General features: G+C 34.5%; 1 protein-coding gene across 2 annotated transcripts; it reads left to right on the top strand.

Annotated features, from left to right (window-relative positions):
- The first annotated feature begins 368 nt into the window (after positions 1-368).
- On the top strand, positions 369-10,812 carry ehf (ets homologous factor). 2 transcript variants are annotated; one of them, XM_067436225.1, is made up of 9 exons: positions 369-573; positions 5,105-5,213; positions 6,109-6,366; positions 7,358-7,414; positions 7,594-7,653; positions 7,798-7,866; positions 9,606-9,635; positions 9,841-10,036; positions 10,134-10,812. In XM_067436225.1, exons 2-9 carry the CDS (start codon positions 5,114-5,116, stop codon positions 10,231-10,233), a joined length of 870 nt encoding a protein of 289 aa, XP_067292326.1. In that variant the 5' UTR covers positions 369-573; positions 5,105-5,113; the 3' UTR covers positions 10,234-10,812. The 2 variants fall into 2 exon arrangements, with proteins under 2 accessions (XP_067292326.1, XP_067292327.1); XM_067436226.1 differs by having other exon boundaries at positions 370-573; positions 7,597-7,653.
- The last annotated feature ends 6,200 nt before the right edge of the window (positions 10,813-17,012 follow it).

Below are 17,012 nucleotides of genomic sequence, written 5' to 3'. Positions count from 1 at the left end.
ATGAGATTTTTTGTTTTCAGGCTCTGTTATTAATTGTCACTCATATAAACATAACAAGAAAATGACGTTAAAACAAAAAGGACAACTGGATAGTTCAGTTCTTGTTAAACATCAATAGATTCATTACTGGCAGGATCGCTGAGGCATGTGGGTGAGTGTGTGGGGGAGAGAGAAAGAGAGAGAGAGAGAGAGAGAGAGAGAGAGAGAGAGAGAGAGAGAGAGAGAGAGAGAGAGAGAGAGAGAGAGAGAGAGAGAGAGATAGACACTGATAGTGTGTTCATAGTGAAAGTGACTTGCTACAACAGTACGGTATGCAAATGACCTACCTGCCCTGAAAGAAGCCAATCAAAGAAACAGGAAGCAAACGGAACAAAAATCCTCATTGGTGAACAAGGTCACACTCTGTCACCAAAGTTTGGCAGGCCTAAACAGTGTCACAGGTACACAACGCAGTCCCTCCATTAAACTGAAATCTTCTCTCCTATACAGACGCTGAAAACTTTAGAGAGAGAAGAAAGAAACATTTAATATTCAACCAGTGGCAGTCCATCTGGATCACATTCAACATCTCTGGTGAGCAATATGACACACTTTAATTCTCTTTGATTCTCTGCGGAGCAGGTTTCATTCACTGATGCACTTCAATGATAGTCTCGGATGATGATGCAAATCAGTTCAGTTTAACAAGAGACATTCAATAGTTGTAGAAAAAATAATTAGATTTCTTTTTTGCCTTGACTCTCTCGGCATTTGCTGAAACATTAACTTGCATGCATGCAGCATTATCTGAGGTTTTTTTGAACATAGATAGTTAAACAAGTTCAAAATCAAGAACTATTTTATACAATGTTAAAAAAATTAGATGATCAATAAGTTATGACAACGTGCTTTTACATTGCTTTAACTCAAAAAACGAGTTGAATCTTGTATAACTTATTGAAATAAGTTTAGCAATTTTCAACTGTTTTGTATAAGTCAGTATAATGTAATTTAAGTTTAAATGACTTAAAAATAGTACAATTGTTGATTGTACTTACATTTTTAAGTTGCTGCCTTAAACATCGAAGTTGATTGTACTTAAAAATGTACGTTGCTTTAAGTACAATCAACAATTGTAAAAATGTTAAGTCATTTCAACTTAAATAACATTATACTGATTTAAAAAACTAGTTGAATCTTGTATAACCTATCAAAATGCAATTTTCAACTGTTTTGTATAAATCAGTATAATGTAATTTAAGTAGAAATGACAAAAAAATTGTATATTTGGCGGCAACTTAAAAATGTTAAGCACAATCAACCTGCATGTTTAAGTCATTTCAACTTCAATTACATTTACACTTAAAATGAGTTGGATATTTTGTAACATAAATAAAAAAATTGCATGTAAAAACATATGTTGTCATCATTTACTTTAACTACTAAAGTAGTTAACTAATGAAACCTTATTGGAAAGTGTTACCCAAATAACTAATGAATTTTAAAAAGACTTCTAAGAGTTTGGGTTAATCTACAAAAAGCAAGGTTTTAAATATAACAATATACTGTTAAAATTGAATTGGACACCTTGCAGTAAAAACAAATTTAGTGGAACTGACATTATGCATTCACTAAATTGGTTAAAGTTGTAAAAAAAATCTTGAGAATGTGAATTTACTAGTTGTGAAAAGCATAATTTGTTGCAGAATGCAGATGCCATTTGGTTTGATTATTTTTATGTAGTGCAATGTAATGACATTCATACATTTTTAAATGTGAAAGTGTCTAAACACTTTATGGGGCCTCTGTAACTTTTGCATGGCGTAAAACAGCACATCCAAATTGAGTGTCAATGGCCTCTATTGCTCTGTAAATGATAGGTTAAGGAAATGTTTACTAGCTGTATCCCAGCTCGTTCAGTCAGTTAGTAAGGAATGTCATAAACACCAAAATATGTGTTTATAGATTTCTTTTCCTCATACATTACAGTAGACATCACCATAGTAACACACCAGTATGAGATGGAATACATCAGATGCGTTTCATAATAGTGGAAAGAAACTAGCAACCTGATTTTCCAGTTAAAAATACAAAGAGCAATTCATTAGTTATGAAGTTATAACACTTAACAAGGTTTCATTGGTTAACTACTTTAGTTAGTTAACATGAACTAAGAATGAACAATACTTCTATAGCATTTATTAATCTTAGTTAATGTTCATTTCAACTACTATACATAAAAATCAAAAGTTTTGTTAAACATGTGTTAATGCACTGTGAACTAACATGAATAAATATGAACAACTGTATTTTTATTATCTAACATTAACAAAGATTAAGGAAAACAGTAACAAATGTTTTGTTCATAGTAAATACATAAACTAATGATAACAAATGAACCTTTATTGGGTAAAGATTCTGATTTATGCGTGATCTGTGCGTTGAAAAAGTACATTCATATTTTCATAAATTCATTTTTTTTATATATATAAATACAATATTTACATTTAATGTTAATTTTAGCTTAGGTTATAAACTGTGGTTGAAGTATTTTTAGGACGATACAAATGCTAAGTTTCTAATATCCTTTATTTGCTTTAGGTGTGAACATTATCTACTGTTGGCATAGCTCCCTCCAGTTTTATAAACATCCCATAAAATGATGTGCTAGGTCGTTTTTGGAGCTATAAAAAGACAAATATAGGTCAGATTACAAGTAGGAAGTCAGTTAGCAGACAACACGGGTACAGTTGTTCACATACAGCACTGTAACCTACATGCATGTGATCATTTTCCACAGTTGAAAAGAAATCAAACTAAACAGGTTCACAAGCTTTCCCAGGAATGTCAATAAACTCCATGTAAATAATTGAGTTATTAAGTTATATTACTACTGTCACCCTGCTGAATCACTTTTTTTTTAGTTGACAAAGTCATTGACCATGTTGTGCATCATGCATTCATCCCATGTTTATACCCTACATATTTTCTGTATGATTATGACCATTATCTGATTTTAGGGGCCCTTTTTAGGGGAGATTCGAAGCGTCAAAACGACCGGACATAACAACTTGAGCGGAAGTCGACATTGATTATATGATTTAGGCATGTCAAGCAATGCAATAATTTGTGCAAATGAGCAGCATCCTGATTCTTCTACAATCAGTGGAGCTCATGTGATCCATGTCATGTGAGATACAGTTGTAGTTGAGTATAGGTTATGTTAATATAAGGGTTACATTTATAGTTTTTTTGTTTGTTTTTTGTTTGTTTGTTTGTTTGTTTGTTTGTTTTGCAGCAATGAAACTTATAGTGAAGATAAAAGTATATCTTATTTTGGTCACACTTTAGATTAGGGTACAGTTTTCACTATTAACTACAACTTTTGCCTCAATAAACTCCTAATTATTAATAGTTAGTAGGCCTATGGTAGTTGTTGAGTTTATGTTGGATTAAGGGATTAAGATCAAGGATCAACATATCCAATAATATGATCATGCAAAATCAGACATTAATGTGTGCTTTATAAGTACTAATAAACAGCCAATTTCCTAGTTATAAGCAACTAGTAAATAGTGAGAATTGGACTCTAAACTAAAAAGTGTTACCCTTATTTTTCTCATTTGATCCCACAAATAAAATTAGAAAATCCAATAGTTCATAAAGAAACATCATGAAACATCATAAGGAACGATTTGAGAAGCTACATAAATAGTAAGTCTGTGCACTACAAAAATTGCACTTTTTATTGGGACTTATTATGTTTTTTTGCAGGGGGTTTATGCTAGCATATTGCTAAACTAACAGTGTAAATGCTAGCATAAAAATACACAACATACACAAATATGGCACAAAATACTTTTGTATGTGTATTTTAAAAGTGTATTTATAATCAGCATATCTCTTGCCCCATCAACCAACCTAGATTTTTCACTGGATTTATCATTGGAAGCTGCATAATTAAATGCTTATTATTATTAATTATCATATCAGAATAGCATTTTATAAAGGTCAAACGACGATTTCAGAATACTTGATCAAGATTAGATCATGCTCATGTTTTTCATAAGCTCCTACACTGTACAAAAATGTTGTTGGTTTAACTCAAAAAAGTAAGTAACCAGGTTGCCTTAAAATTTTGAGTTTATTGAAATTAAAAATTTGAGTGCAAATTGAAACTCAAAATTGTATTGTATCTGAACCACATAAAAAATGTGATAAATCAGGAAAATAGCCCAATTTGCCATGTTTCACTGCATCATCACAAATAAAACCCACACATTTACCCAATATGCTTACAATATCTTTTAATAATATTTGAATAGAGGTTACTTAAAAAGTAATTTCAACTTAAATTACATTAAACTCATTTTAAGTGAGTTTAATGTAATTTAAGTTGAAATGACTTACATTTTTAAGTACAATCAACTTGGATGTTTAAGGGCAGCAACTTTACAGTAAAACTTTAAAAGTCAAACAAAATTATGCTTGTGCAGTAGTTTTCAGCTGACCTGTAACTTACAACACACATGCATTCACATTGACAGATTACTTAAAAATAAAATGCTTTGTATAATGCTGACAGAAGTTCATATGGTACAGGGTATGACTGCACCATTGATCTAACTGTTTAACTGAAGGACAGGTGGACCTTTATGTATGCAAAGCAGTTAGACACACTAACACATTCCTGTGCAAATGTATCTGCATGTGTGGTTGAATGTGGCACGAAGGACACCCACGCAACATTCACCCCCTCCCTTTACCCCTCTGAACATACAAGACCTTTGTTTTCCATTACTGATCACACCTGGAAACTGGTATAACGCCTGTATTTCAATTACACGTCATTTTTTGATGTCTGTATGTTTATCATTACAAGAATGTTGTCTAGTGTGCTGTAGGGAGTTTTGATGGTGCAATATAAGGCTTTGGGCTAAAATCAGTTGTTGGGTTAATTCCCACCAGGAAAAAACAACAAGGCATCAACTTTCTGTCAGAGGCTACAAGTTAGACTCTTCTAGTCCCTGTTGATATTCCAAAGTTGCATTGGGTGAAAGCTGTAGAACATATCTGGTTGTGTGACAGCTAATAAAGTTTCTTTTCCATATCCTGTATTCCACAGCACTGTATCATGGTCCTTCAGGCCAGCGGTGTCATGAGTATCCCAGCTACTGTGAGTGTCGACAACCAGCTTCCTGCTTCCTGGACGGCCCACTACAACTGTGCTGATGGTAAATTTCTTTCTCTTCTGAAACACCGTGAAGTAAGGAGTCTAAGAAAGTGCATCTATGATTGTTCTGCCATCCAGTGTAATTCCAGTTGCGATTTAAGGTTGTAGGTTTCGTTTATCGGTAATCAGTTGAGACTCTTTCTGACAGGTTAATCATTTACTCTAGCAGTCACTGCTGAAGTTACCAGGTTATCAGTTGCATGCACAGGGGACCATGATACAGATAGTGAAAGTGATTCATACTTATCTAGAAACCATGTGCACTACTTTTATTTATACATTTTACAGTGTGTAACTGAATCTTTTGAAATAAATAGTAGTTTCACCACCGCAGAAAAGATTAGTTCAGCTGTTCAACAGCACATTATGTTTTGGATCTAAATTTCCCCACATGTGATGCTAGTCTCTTGGAGGTCTTCACCCCAACTCCTGAAGACCCACTTGTCCTGCAGAGTTTAGCTCCAACCACAATCAAACAGACCATAACCAGCTAAACAAGATCTTTAGGATTGCTTGAAAATCATAGGTAGGTGTGTGGAAGAAAGTTGGAAATAAACATTGAAGGTCAGTGGGTCTCCAGGAGCAGTGTTGAAGACCTCTGCTTTGGCTAAACCAGCAAGACTTCCTTAGTCAACCTGCTTTAGCAAAGACTTCAACCAAGGATTGTGCTGAACCTCCATCTTGAACAGCATAGAACCGTTTCACTTTATCCTAGTCCAGTTAGTAGCTTAATCCTGTGCCTCTAGATAAACCAGAAAGTCTTTCTTTTAGTCAAATGTGGCTGTATTGGTCCACTTGACCAGCCAGAAATCAACGCCAACCAGCATAAACCAGTTTTCAGCGGATATATGCGCTAAACCCTTTTGAAACTATTCTGTTTCAAATTGCATCCCCAGTTTCCATGGTAACATCTAGTTACACAAGCCGGCTCTGGTCTCAGGATCTCCACCCACAGAACTGGACCAAGTACCAGGTGTGGGAATGGCTCCAACAAACGCTGGACATGCACCAAATTGACGCCACCAGCATTCCCTTCCAGAACTTTGATCTTGACGGGAGGCAACTGTGCAACATGAGCTTCCAAGACTTCACCCGGGCGGCCGGATCAGTAGGATCTATACTTTTCCAGAGCCTGACTGACCTCAAGTGGAATGGTAAGATGTCATGTAGAACATGTTCCTGGATCAACAAACTTGTTGGTCCTGGATAAACAATGTTATCAAACAGATATCAGATTGTTACGGTTGGGTTTAATTTGACTTTGGGTTAGGACTTCTTGTAAGTCACAGTCAGAAGTTTCCCTTTGATTCCTTCTGATGCGGAGAATGTTATGGTTAGGAGTTTTGAGGTAGGGATAAGGGTTGGGCTTGTGTGGGTACAGATAGGGTTTAGATTTGACTGTTTTTTAGAGGAATGTTGTTGCGAGAATCATCAATCATGGTGCAACAGTACTTTGGATGACCCGAGTCCCAACTCGTGCTCTATTTCTGATCCCATACTCTTTCTCCTGTCTAGTGGTTCGACTGTCCTATGAAAATAAAGGTAGAAAGACCAAAAATATTTTGCCATCGAGTAGTGTGTTTTTGTCATTTGGGAATCCCAATTTTATTCACTAGAAGCATTCTTGAAAAAAAGTTTTGTTTGTTTTAGTGAATTCTCACAAGTATGAGCTTGGAAATATTCTAGCCATTGAGCATTTGGCCCTCTTGGATACATTATGGTATAGTACATGGAAATTGTGCTTTCCATTTTTTACACTTTTCTTTTTAAAGTCATTTTCATGGGAAAATGCACCCATAGATATTTTGATGAAAATGTTTTAGAGAAACGCATGAAATGGATTGTACATATCAATGTACTATGCTACAGCATAATGAATCCAGGGTGCTGCTAACAAGACCCACAGCTTCATAAACAGTCAGTGCTATAATTTTGTTGCAGTTTCCATTACAGTGTATGACTAAATCCAGACAAACTTATAGAGGTGACATGTGAGAGCAATACTAGCAAGTTAAACTGGTTTAAGACAACATGATGCGGGAATGGCTTGGAAATTTGATGATAGTCGTTGCAAAACATGCACTCTGTTTTAAAGACATTTTCAGACACTCATTTCTGTTTCTTTTTTTCTTAAATTTCTCACAGGTCAGTATGGTCAAACAGATATGTTTATACCCGGGGACATTAAAACAGAAATAGAGGGTGAGTTACCACACACAAAGCTTTTGACTTCATTCAAATCCTTTTAGCACAAATCTCACATAATTCCAGTGGCTTTTAACATGGAGCCCTATATGATGCTGAAAATGGAGTTTACTGATTTTCTTGAAAGAATTGTAGACTTTTCACCATTTTGTAACCAAGTGCATCAATTTTCTTAGCAGATTTCCCATGTTCACTGCTCCCCTTCAAGGAAGAACCCAGCTTTTACAGCACTTCAGGTACCTGTGAAATCCATTGAAGATTTTTTAAAGATTTTTATGTGATCTACATATTTCCTATGAAGCCAAGACGACATGTGTTTATACGTGCATATATTAATCTGATGGTTTGACAAAATCGTGTCATATTTCCTCTTTCCTCAGAAATGTTTGATATCAAAAGCTCATTCCAGCCCAACGCCATATTGACCTCACCAGCTCCCTCAAGTCCAGGTGAATAATCTTAATTTAAACTGTCCTAAAGCTAATCCTAAAAAGAGTATTTCTTTCTCTCTATGAAATATATTATGGTATGGTATAGGGGTAATGCTTACATTTATTGTTCAATTATCCTGATGATTATAAAATCGAATTAGTGCATCAACAAGGTTGTGGGTTCAAATCCCAGGGAATGGATTAACAGATAAAAATGTCGCTTTCAATAGAAGCTTCTGCCAAACGCATACATATAAATGCATAAATAGGTCTGTTTTAACTAGTAATGGGACTACAAAAGGTCATTAAATTACCCTTAAAGTGATGTGAAGGCCAAGTATGGTAACCCATACTTTGAATTTGTCCTCTGCAAGTTAGTGCACACACATTAGAAGCAGTGAGTAGTGAACACACACACTGCAAATCATGGACACGCACACACAGAGCAGTGGGCAGTTATTCACTGTGGCGTCTGGGGAGCGATTTGGGGTTAGTAGTAGATATTAAGGGTGGAAGAGAGCACTGTTCATTCACTCCAACCTACATTTTCCAGCCGGTATCAAGAATCGAACCTCTCTAACCATTAGGCCACTACTGCCCCCATGGCTGCATCTGAAAGATTAGGCAGCTGACTTTCATGAACTTATCTACAACAAACTGGAGAGAGCTTTAGTGAAAACTAAGCGAATATTTAATTACTACAGTACTAATTTCTCGCTAGGAATTACAAATGTAGGTCAAACATGTACATTTATACAAACTGAGCACCAACTGCACCATTCAGTCGCCATCTTTATTTTTAGCAATACTGTCACAAAATGGAAAGCAAACACTGAAACCTGAATAAGTTGGCAAGACTCAAAAAAATTACGTAATCAGCTACATCATATTTTTAAGTTAAGAAATTTAAAGTTTAAGTAAGCAGAATGCAGTTTTATTTTGTACTCATACATTTTAATTATGTATCTTAACTTGAAATATTTAAGTAAGCTAACTCATACACATTACTTAAAATGTACATGTAATCTCAATTGATATAGTTTTAGTAGTAGAAACTGATGTTACCTTGCTAATTGATAACACAATGCTTTGAAATAATTGGCAAAGCCTAACACTTGCTAAATTAGTACAGCAATATAAATAATTTAATATATATCTGTTCTCAAACTAAGCATAACCCTGATGGTAAATCTCCCACTTAACATTAATCTTGAACAAAAAACATCATACAACATTTAATTTTAGCATTTCCTCTCCCTTTTGAGTGTCATGGCAAAGCATGCCCAGTTTCACTTAAATTTAAGTTTGTCTAAATGAAAAGTTCATAAAACTCAAAACAATGAAACAATTCAGATTACTTAAAAAGTGTCAGTTTTGTGAAAGAGAAATACTCATAAAAGTAAATTTTATTGAACTAATTTGTTTAATTTGAGTTGGCTGTACTCAAACCAATGAATTATTGTGAGCGTTAAGGTTTACAATGAATGCAGCGAAGGATACATCTATGCTGCCTTCAAAAATTGCTGAGATGAAGGTATCTAAGAAGATAGGAAATGAAGCTACGTGCCTTGGAATACATCCCCCCATTTTTAAGCTTTCGAATCATATGACTCATGCACTATATAGTCTTTGAAAGCTATTAAAAATGTTTTAAAGCCCAAACTGAAGTTATTATTGACCAAATTTCCCATTGTATAAAAGGAAATGTGAGCTGTCTCTTTAATAAATATAGTTTTGTTTCAATTTTCTCATTTCAGATCCCAAACGGTCACAAGTCAAAAGACACAGTAAGTTGACAGGTTTTTATGATTTTACTTCCCTAAAGGTTTTTTAACGTGTCCTGAGCTTCACTAGAAAGTTGTCGTTGAAAAACCTGACTAAGCAGCACATACCAAAACCTCGGGCACTCTGGCTTTTTCAAGTCTTGAAGCTGCTTTAGATTCCTTTGGTTTTCTCATTTCACTACGCTCATACGATCTCATATTTCAACAGATCCTCGTGGGACGCACCTGTGGGAGTTCATCCGAGACATCCTCCTGAACCCCGAGCGTAACCCTGGCCTAATCAAATGGGAGGATCGCTCCGAGGGGGTTTTCCGCTTCCTTAAGTCGGAAGCTGTGGCTCAGCTTTGGGGCAAGAAGAAAAATAACAGCAGTATGACCTACGAGAAACTCAGTCGAGCCATGAGGTAACATTTTCCTTAAAGTTTTGCAACTTTTTCAAGGATTCTGATTAGTATTCCCAGCTACTCACATTTCTATCGCTCTCTGTTTTCACCTCCAAAGGTATTATTATAAACGAGAGATCCTGGAACGGGTGGATGGACGTAGACTTGTCTATAAGTTTGGTCGAAACGCTCGAGGCTGGAGAGAGTCTGAAAAGTGAAGGACTTTGCTTTTACATGTAGCTTCCAAGTGAAATTGTAGTTCTTATTTATAACATTACAGTCATTCTAGTTTTATTTTTTGAAATGATGGGACTATGCGGTTGTGTTTATAATAATTGTGTACTCGCCTGTCACCTTGTTGTTGTTATTTGACTTTATTTTTAGATGCTCTTTTAACACTTTGTTTACATTAAAATTGTACCAATGTTTTGTATGAATTTGAATTTAAAGCGTAACAGTTTTGAATAGATACTGTGAAAAACTATTTAGCTGGCTTTTAAAAATGAGAAAACTCCAGAGGACGACTCCAGTTTGGCTTTTGTAAACGGCTTCATTTGTCTTGAATGCAAATAGAAGGAACTCTTAAAAGTGGACTTTTACCCTGGTAAAACAGCAAAAGAGTTGAAATGAAGGACTAACATGTAAAAAAGCACTAGCAATCGCAGGTTGTGGTCTTTATTGATATGGCTGTCAATACACATCATGAACCACAAAAAACACAATGTCAAGTTTTTTTTATTCTTGTATATAGACTGTGCTTTTTACAATGAAACACTAATAAAAAAAACTTTTTTAAACACTAAATGAAGCATTTTTTTTTCTCTCGGGACGAACACAGGACCTTTAATTGAGTCTTTTTGTATTTATTTGTGAGAGACACATAAATTAGCACTGACTCACAATGATTGATACAATTTGCCAGATTAAGATGGCGAAAAACTTAACCCACAGATGGCTGAATTGGTGAAAATAAAACATTTTCTATGACGTATAGGAGTCCTAAATATTAAAATTATGATATAGCCAAATTGTGAAGGCTAGACTAATGGGTCAGAGCATCTCCAAAACTGCAGCTCTTGTAGGGTGTTCGCGGTCTGCAGTGGTCAGTATCTATCAAAAGTGGTCTAAGGAAGGAACAGTGGTGAACCGGCCACAGGGTCATGGGCAGCCAAGGCTCATTGATGCATGAGGAAGGCTGGCCTGTGTGGTCCGATCAAACAGATGATCTACTGAAACACAAATTGCTCAAGAAGTTATTGCTGGTTCTGATAGAAAGGTGTCAGAATACACAGTGCATCGCAGTTTGTTGCGTATGGGGCTGCATGGCGGCAGACCAGTCAGGATGCCCATGCTGACCCCTGTCCACCGCCGAAAGCACCAACAGGTGCGTGTGCGGGGCTTGCCTGGGGAACACATGGCACCACCAGGATGCACTATGGGAAGATGGCAAAAGAATGCAAGAAAGATCAAGGTTACTTTCAAATTTTTTAAATGTACTTCAGTGTTTTGTAAGTCTTAGACTACAGATTATAAAAATATAGCTTGTTTCTAAAAAAGACTTGACTTGTACTTGCATAGAAGATTAATGTCAACCTGATTGAACCAGTGGTCAATAATGTCCCCGAGAGTTTAGGAACGGTCCATCCCTTCACACACAGGGACAATGCTGGATATCAAGCAAGTCTTTTATTTTCCTTTTCGTTGCTCGGATGGCAGTGATAGCTAATGATTTGCAGCAGCTGTGGCCAAAGATGTTGTCAGTGCTGAGTTATGTTAGATAAGACGAAATGCCAGCAAGTTAATTGTTCCACCGTGCGTGTCACGGCCACAGTGCTGCCACCTCCGGACAATAGATAAACGGCTCCCTGCTGCTCCGTGTGATAAGAGCCGCTGACACTCTCTGGCCTCACTCTTTGTCTTCCTGTCTGATTTGTCATAGGCAAATCCATCTCTCACCTTCCAACTCTGTCTCATCACTTTCTGGAGTTTTATGGTCCTCTTCATAAATGTGATTTCACAGGGATTTATTTAGATATGTTTCATCCTTATCTTTATCCACACCCACAAAATTTGCCACTGCTTGGTAGTGTTATCTCATTCCTAATCTCCAACTAAAGAAAACGGGCTTCTACCATGGAAGGGGACCTGGAAACAAAACAACGGAGCTGCAAATGGGAATAACTGAAGCGTCACTGCTGGAGTGATCAATGCGTGCCAACAAGTTTAGTATGTCAACATAATCCGCTTAAGACAACATAGCTTCTGTAACAATGAATCCTAAACCATTGGTTGAGGCATTTTGTGACTAATGCTTTAGTCCCAGTGTTTTCAAACCATGATGGACCTCTGAGAAGGAACTCCACAAGCTCAGCAGAAAAGACAACATTTTCTTAAAATATTCAGTTTAATATTCAGTTCTATATTTAATTTTTTTTTTTTGTCAAAATAACAATGTTTACTGGGTAAGCTGAAATGGAATATATATATATATATATATATATATATATATATATATATATATATATATATATATATATATATATATATATATATATATATATATATATATATATATATATATATTCCTGAAACTAAAAATACTGAAATAAAAATTAAAAGCTAAAAAGCTACAAGGTTTTTATTGCTTTAGTTTTAGATAACTATAATTATTAATTATTTGAATGAACATTAACTACACTCTAAAAACTTATACTATGATTTACTCAATTTTTTTGGTGAAACATTTTTACACTAAAAAAATTGAGTACATTTTAAAGCAGTGAAATCAATTATAGACAGCATATGAACTGAGTAAATGTAAGTAAAAAAATTAAGTAGATCTGAGTAACTGCATTTGTTACATTAACAAATTCAATTAAGTAGAAAAAAATGGGTAAAAAGCATTTAAAAACCAATATTTATGACTAATATGAACTGTTTTTATTTATGAGTATTACTAACTTGTACTTATAGTATAACTTTAATTTCCTCTAAACCTTTGTAAAATACTCCACAGTCCACACAAACACACTGACATGGCCTTTATTGTCGACGAGTAACTTACAGCAATAACGTTAACGTTACAGCATATATTACTGTTTTGACAGAATAACAGTTATTTTACAACATTTAAACTCATGTAACAAACATTTTAGAAGTAAAAATTAAACATTTAAAAGTAATTCAAGTGTAATCAACCGGTCTGTTATCCCATTTCCACCGTATCAGCGCTGTTTCTCGAGCCTGAGATGGACAAACATTAGCGGTCTGCGGGTGGACTTTGAACTTGAGACCTCTGTCCTGCCTTTCATTCGTAGCTGAAAGATGCTGCGAGGCGCCAGACTCCATAACCTGACAATAAACAAACAGTTCCCAGTTTTAATAAGATTTTATCATCCAAATTCATTATCTTTACGAATAAAGTTGTGTGTTTTGAGCAACACAGCAGGCGTTTCAAAGACCAACGCCACACGTTAACTTAAGGTGACTCACACTGTCCCTGTATGTTTTTTTTAATTAAATAAAATGCCTTTTAGCACAGTAATGATTATATAGATAAAACAAAACATACAAACCTGAATTTCACAGAGGAAATGCCCCAATTCTGCTACGCTGAGAAGAAAGAAACTGCTCTGGTGACTGAGGAGAATTCAAATATCCGCACGCACTCAACCGTCGAGCTGTCGTCGCGTCAGAGGGTGGGGGAGGGGTGCATTGTTTTAATCGAGTAAATTTACTCAATTTCTTCAGTGTGTGTTAAATATTAATAATCTTGATTTTAATTAAGTAATATTTGTGGTTCTTGAAACAGATCGGTTTAATTCTCCATTCTCAAATATTTTGAAATAAATTTCACAAATGTAAATGGATAAATGGACTGCATTTATATAGCGCTTTTATCCAAAGCGCTTTACATTTTTGCCTCACATTCACCCATTCATACACCGACGGCGATGTCAGCCATGTAAGGCGCCATCCAGCTCGTCGGGAGCAGCTGGGGTTAGGTGTCTTGCTCACGGACACTTCGACACTTGGTCAGGTGGAACCGGGGATTGAACCACCAACCTTTCGGTTTGTAGACAACCTACATGAACCACTGAGCCACTAAATATGTATTAAGTATATTTAAAATAAATAATTGGTTATTTGAATACTAAATTATTTTAGTGAAAAAAACTTTAAAACAACTATAAATTTTAGACAAAATTAACTGTTGGATTTTCAGTCAATTATTTTGGTATGTTTAACTAAAACCATCAAGTAAATGACATTGAGAGATTTTATTAAGTTAATAAAGTTTATTATTACTGTGATATTTACTAAGCCACTGAATTATTTTTTAGAGTGTAATGATGTCATGATAGGAAACACCTTGCAGTGTTTTGGAGCATTTGTTAATCTATTTTTTTTTTTTTAGAATTTTTTTTTTTATAACCATAAAGTGTTTACCAACACCAGAGAAAGAAAAAAAAGAAAATAACAACAACAGGTTACACTTTATTTTAAGGTTACAGTATAATTATACATTGTTACCGGTTCCCTTAAAAATTTCAGTTCAATGAAATAAAAAAATTGAGTTAATACAATGAACATTTTTGAGAATCAAATACCTTTATTCAAATATTATTAAACGATTTTTGTAAGCATATTAGGTGTGTTTTATTAGTGAAACATGCCAACTTGTGCTATTTTCATGATTTATACAATTTTTTATGTGGTTCAGATACAATAATAAAAGGCAACCAGGATACTTACTTTTTAAGTTAAACCAACAATATGTTTTACAGTGTACATGTAACTACTGATTATTAATAACAGCTATGGTTAAAATTAGCCACTTTTTGTTTTTAATTTAAAATAAAATGAAACCTTCACAGAACATGCCAGGTCTAGAATAAAAGCAACATTTAAAAAAAAAAAACATTTTCTTAACTCTTTCCAATAAGGTTATAGCCTACATAATATGAAATCAATCAAATATCCAAAATTACATATCAATGAACAATATTTTTTATTCTAGGTTGATGTTAATTAACATACATAATTCTACAAAATAAATCAATAAATATGTTTTAAAATAATTTAATATTATGTAATGCGTCGTGGATGATCATGAATGAACAATAACCAATAGTATTTTTTTAGCATAATAAAATGATTAATGAATCAAATGAGTAATATTGGACAAATATGTGTAACTAATAAAAAACAAATATTAAACTAGATGAATAAATGCTATAAAACTGTAATTACATATTTAATTACTGCATAATATTAAGTAACTACATGTACCACTCTGAATTTAATTCATTTAATGAATTTTAATTCATTTAATTCACTCTGAATTTAATTCAGAAGCTTAGTATATTACAGTAATAGTTATCTTAATAAAATATAATTTATTTGATAGTTTGAGTTACAATGAATAATAAAATAATTTGCAAAAAATCCAACAGTTCATTTTATCTAAAATTTGCAGTTATATTTAAGTTTTTTTTCACTAAAAGAATTTAGTTTTCGAATTGAATTTAGCCAATTATTTATTTAAAATATACTTAATATATTTGTGAAATTTCTTTCAAAATATTTAAGAATGGAGACTTAAACTGATCTGTTTCAAGAGCCACAGATATTACTTAATTCAATTCAAATCAATATTATTAATTTTTAACACACACTTAAGAAAATAAGAGTAAGTTTAAGTTAACTACAAAATAAATGTTTAAATGTAATTTAATATTAGGTAATGTATCATGGATGAACAATGGTATATTTTTAAATGATCTAATTTTAATAGAATGATTCATGAATAAAATTAGTAATGTTGGACATATTTGTAAATAATAAAAAATATGTATTCTTAGAACCACAGAGACCGGGTTTTGCATAAAACGTAACTTTTCCACATGAAATCCTTATACCATGCTCAAAGGCCCTGGCATGGAGAGAAGAGAGGCTGTTATAGAGAAAATGAATGGTATCTGACAGCGTTTTATGTTTCACACTGTCTGGTGTTGGAATGAACAGGAAAAATGTAAAAATGAAAGGCAGCCAGCTGTTCGGTGCATGTCGCAACACGCTGCCCGGCCAATTCACAGGCCGACGTGCTAATAAATTCAGATCTGGGCCGGGGGTCGCACCGCGTACCCAGCAGATTCATATTTTCGGCCAAAAATGTTGTTGCATATGACTGCATGCAAGAGTGTGTGATTAAAATACAAATGAAGACACTTTAAATTTATTGAATGCATTTATACCAACTTATCAGTACTTAATTCACATTATAGATAATCACATTTATCTTGCATTAAAGGATATTTTTTACTGGAAACCAATACAAAATTCTGATTTAAAACGATTTTTGCAGCTCACACACTTGAAAAATCACCCCAAACACACCTTTATCCTTAGCGAAAGATAGCAGTAGCATTCTGTTTTACATGCTTGAACTAGACACTACACTGATTATGAGCCTATTTGAATGTGCCATGTGTGTTTTACTCAGACGGTTCATTATTTAAAGCAGGTTGATCATCAGATGCAACATCCAGAACAAGGAAGTGATGGCAGATAGCAACAGGGGAACCTATCAGCTGATATCAGGTCAGAGGAGGCTTTGTGTTTGTTCTGTGTAGTCTGGATCCATCTTATCTCTTTGGGTCCCATTCAAAAAACTCCTTTGAGGTCTCAAGTGAGGTGCATTAGAGACATTTGTGTGTCAGCCATGTTGTACAATGTAATGTTTTGTCAAGTTTTGCCTATTTTGTTTAACGGCCTGTTCACAACAAGAACTATAACTATTTGCATCCACACCAGCGCATGATAACATTCTGTTTATTATAAGTGCGCACTGCATTTTTTGTCTGTCGCTTTAAATGCTCTAGCACTTTAAAGCAGGATTTGGTTTCTGGCATGAAAATAGTCCCCAGCGCTCTCTGTGCAAGGGATTGTCACGTTGGTTTTGTTGACGGAAGTTAGCTTATTTTCAGGCGCTGCA

The sequence above is a fragment of the Pseudorasbora parva genome, chromosome 25, assembly GCF_024679245.1.
Source record: "Pseudorasbora parva isolate DD20220531a chromosome 25, ASM2467924v1, whole genome shotgun sequence".
In the NCBI taxonomy this organism is placed as follows: Eukaryota; Metazoa; Chordata; class Actinopteri; order Cypriniformes; family Gobionidae; genus Pseudorasbora; species Pseudorasbora parva.
Note: the sequence above shows the minus strand (reverse complement) of the source record. Positions and strands in the feature narration are given on the sequence as shown.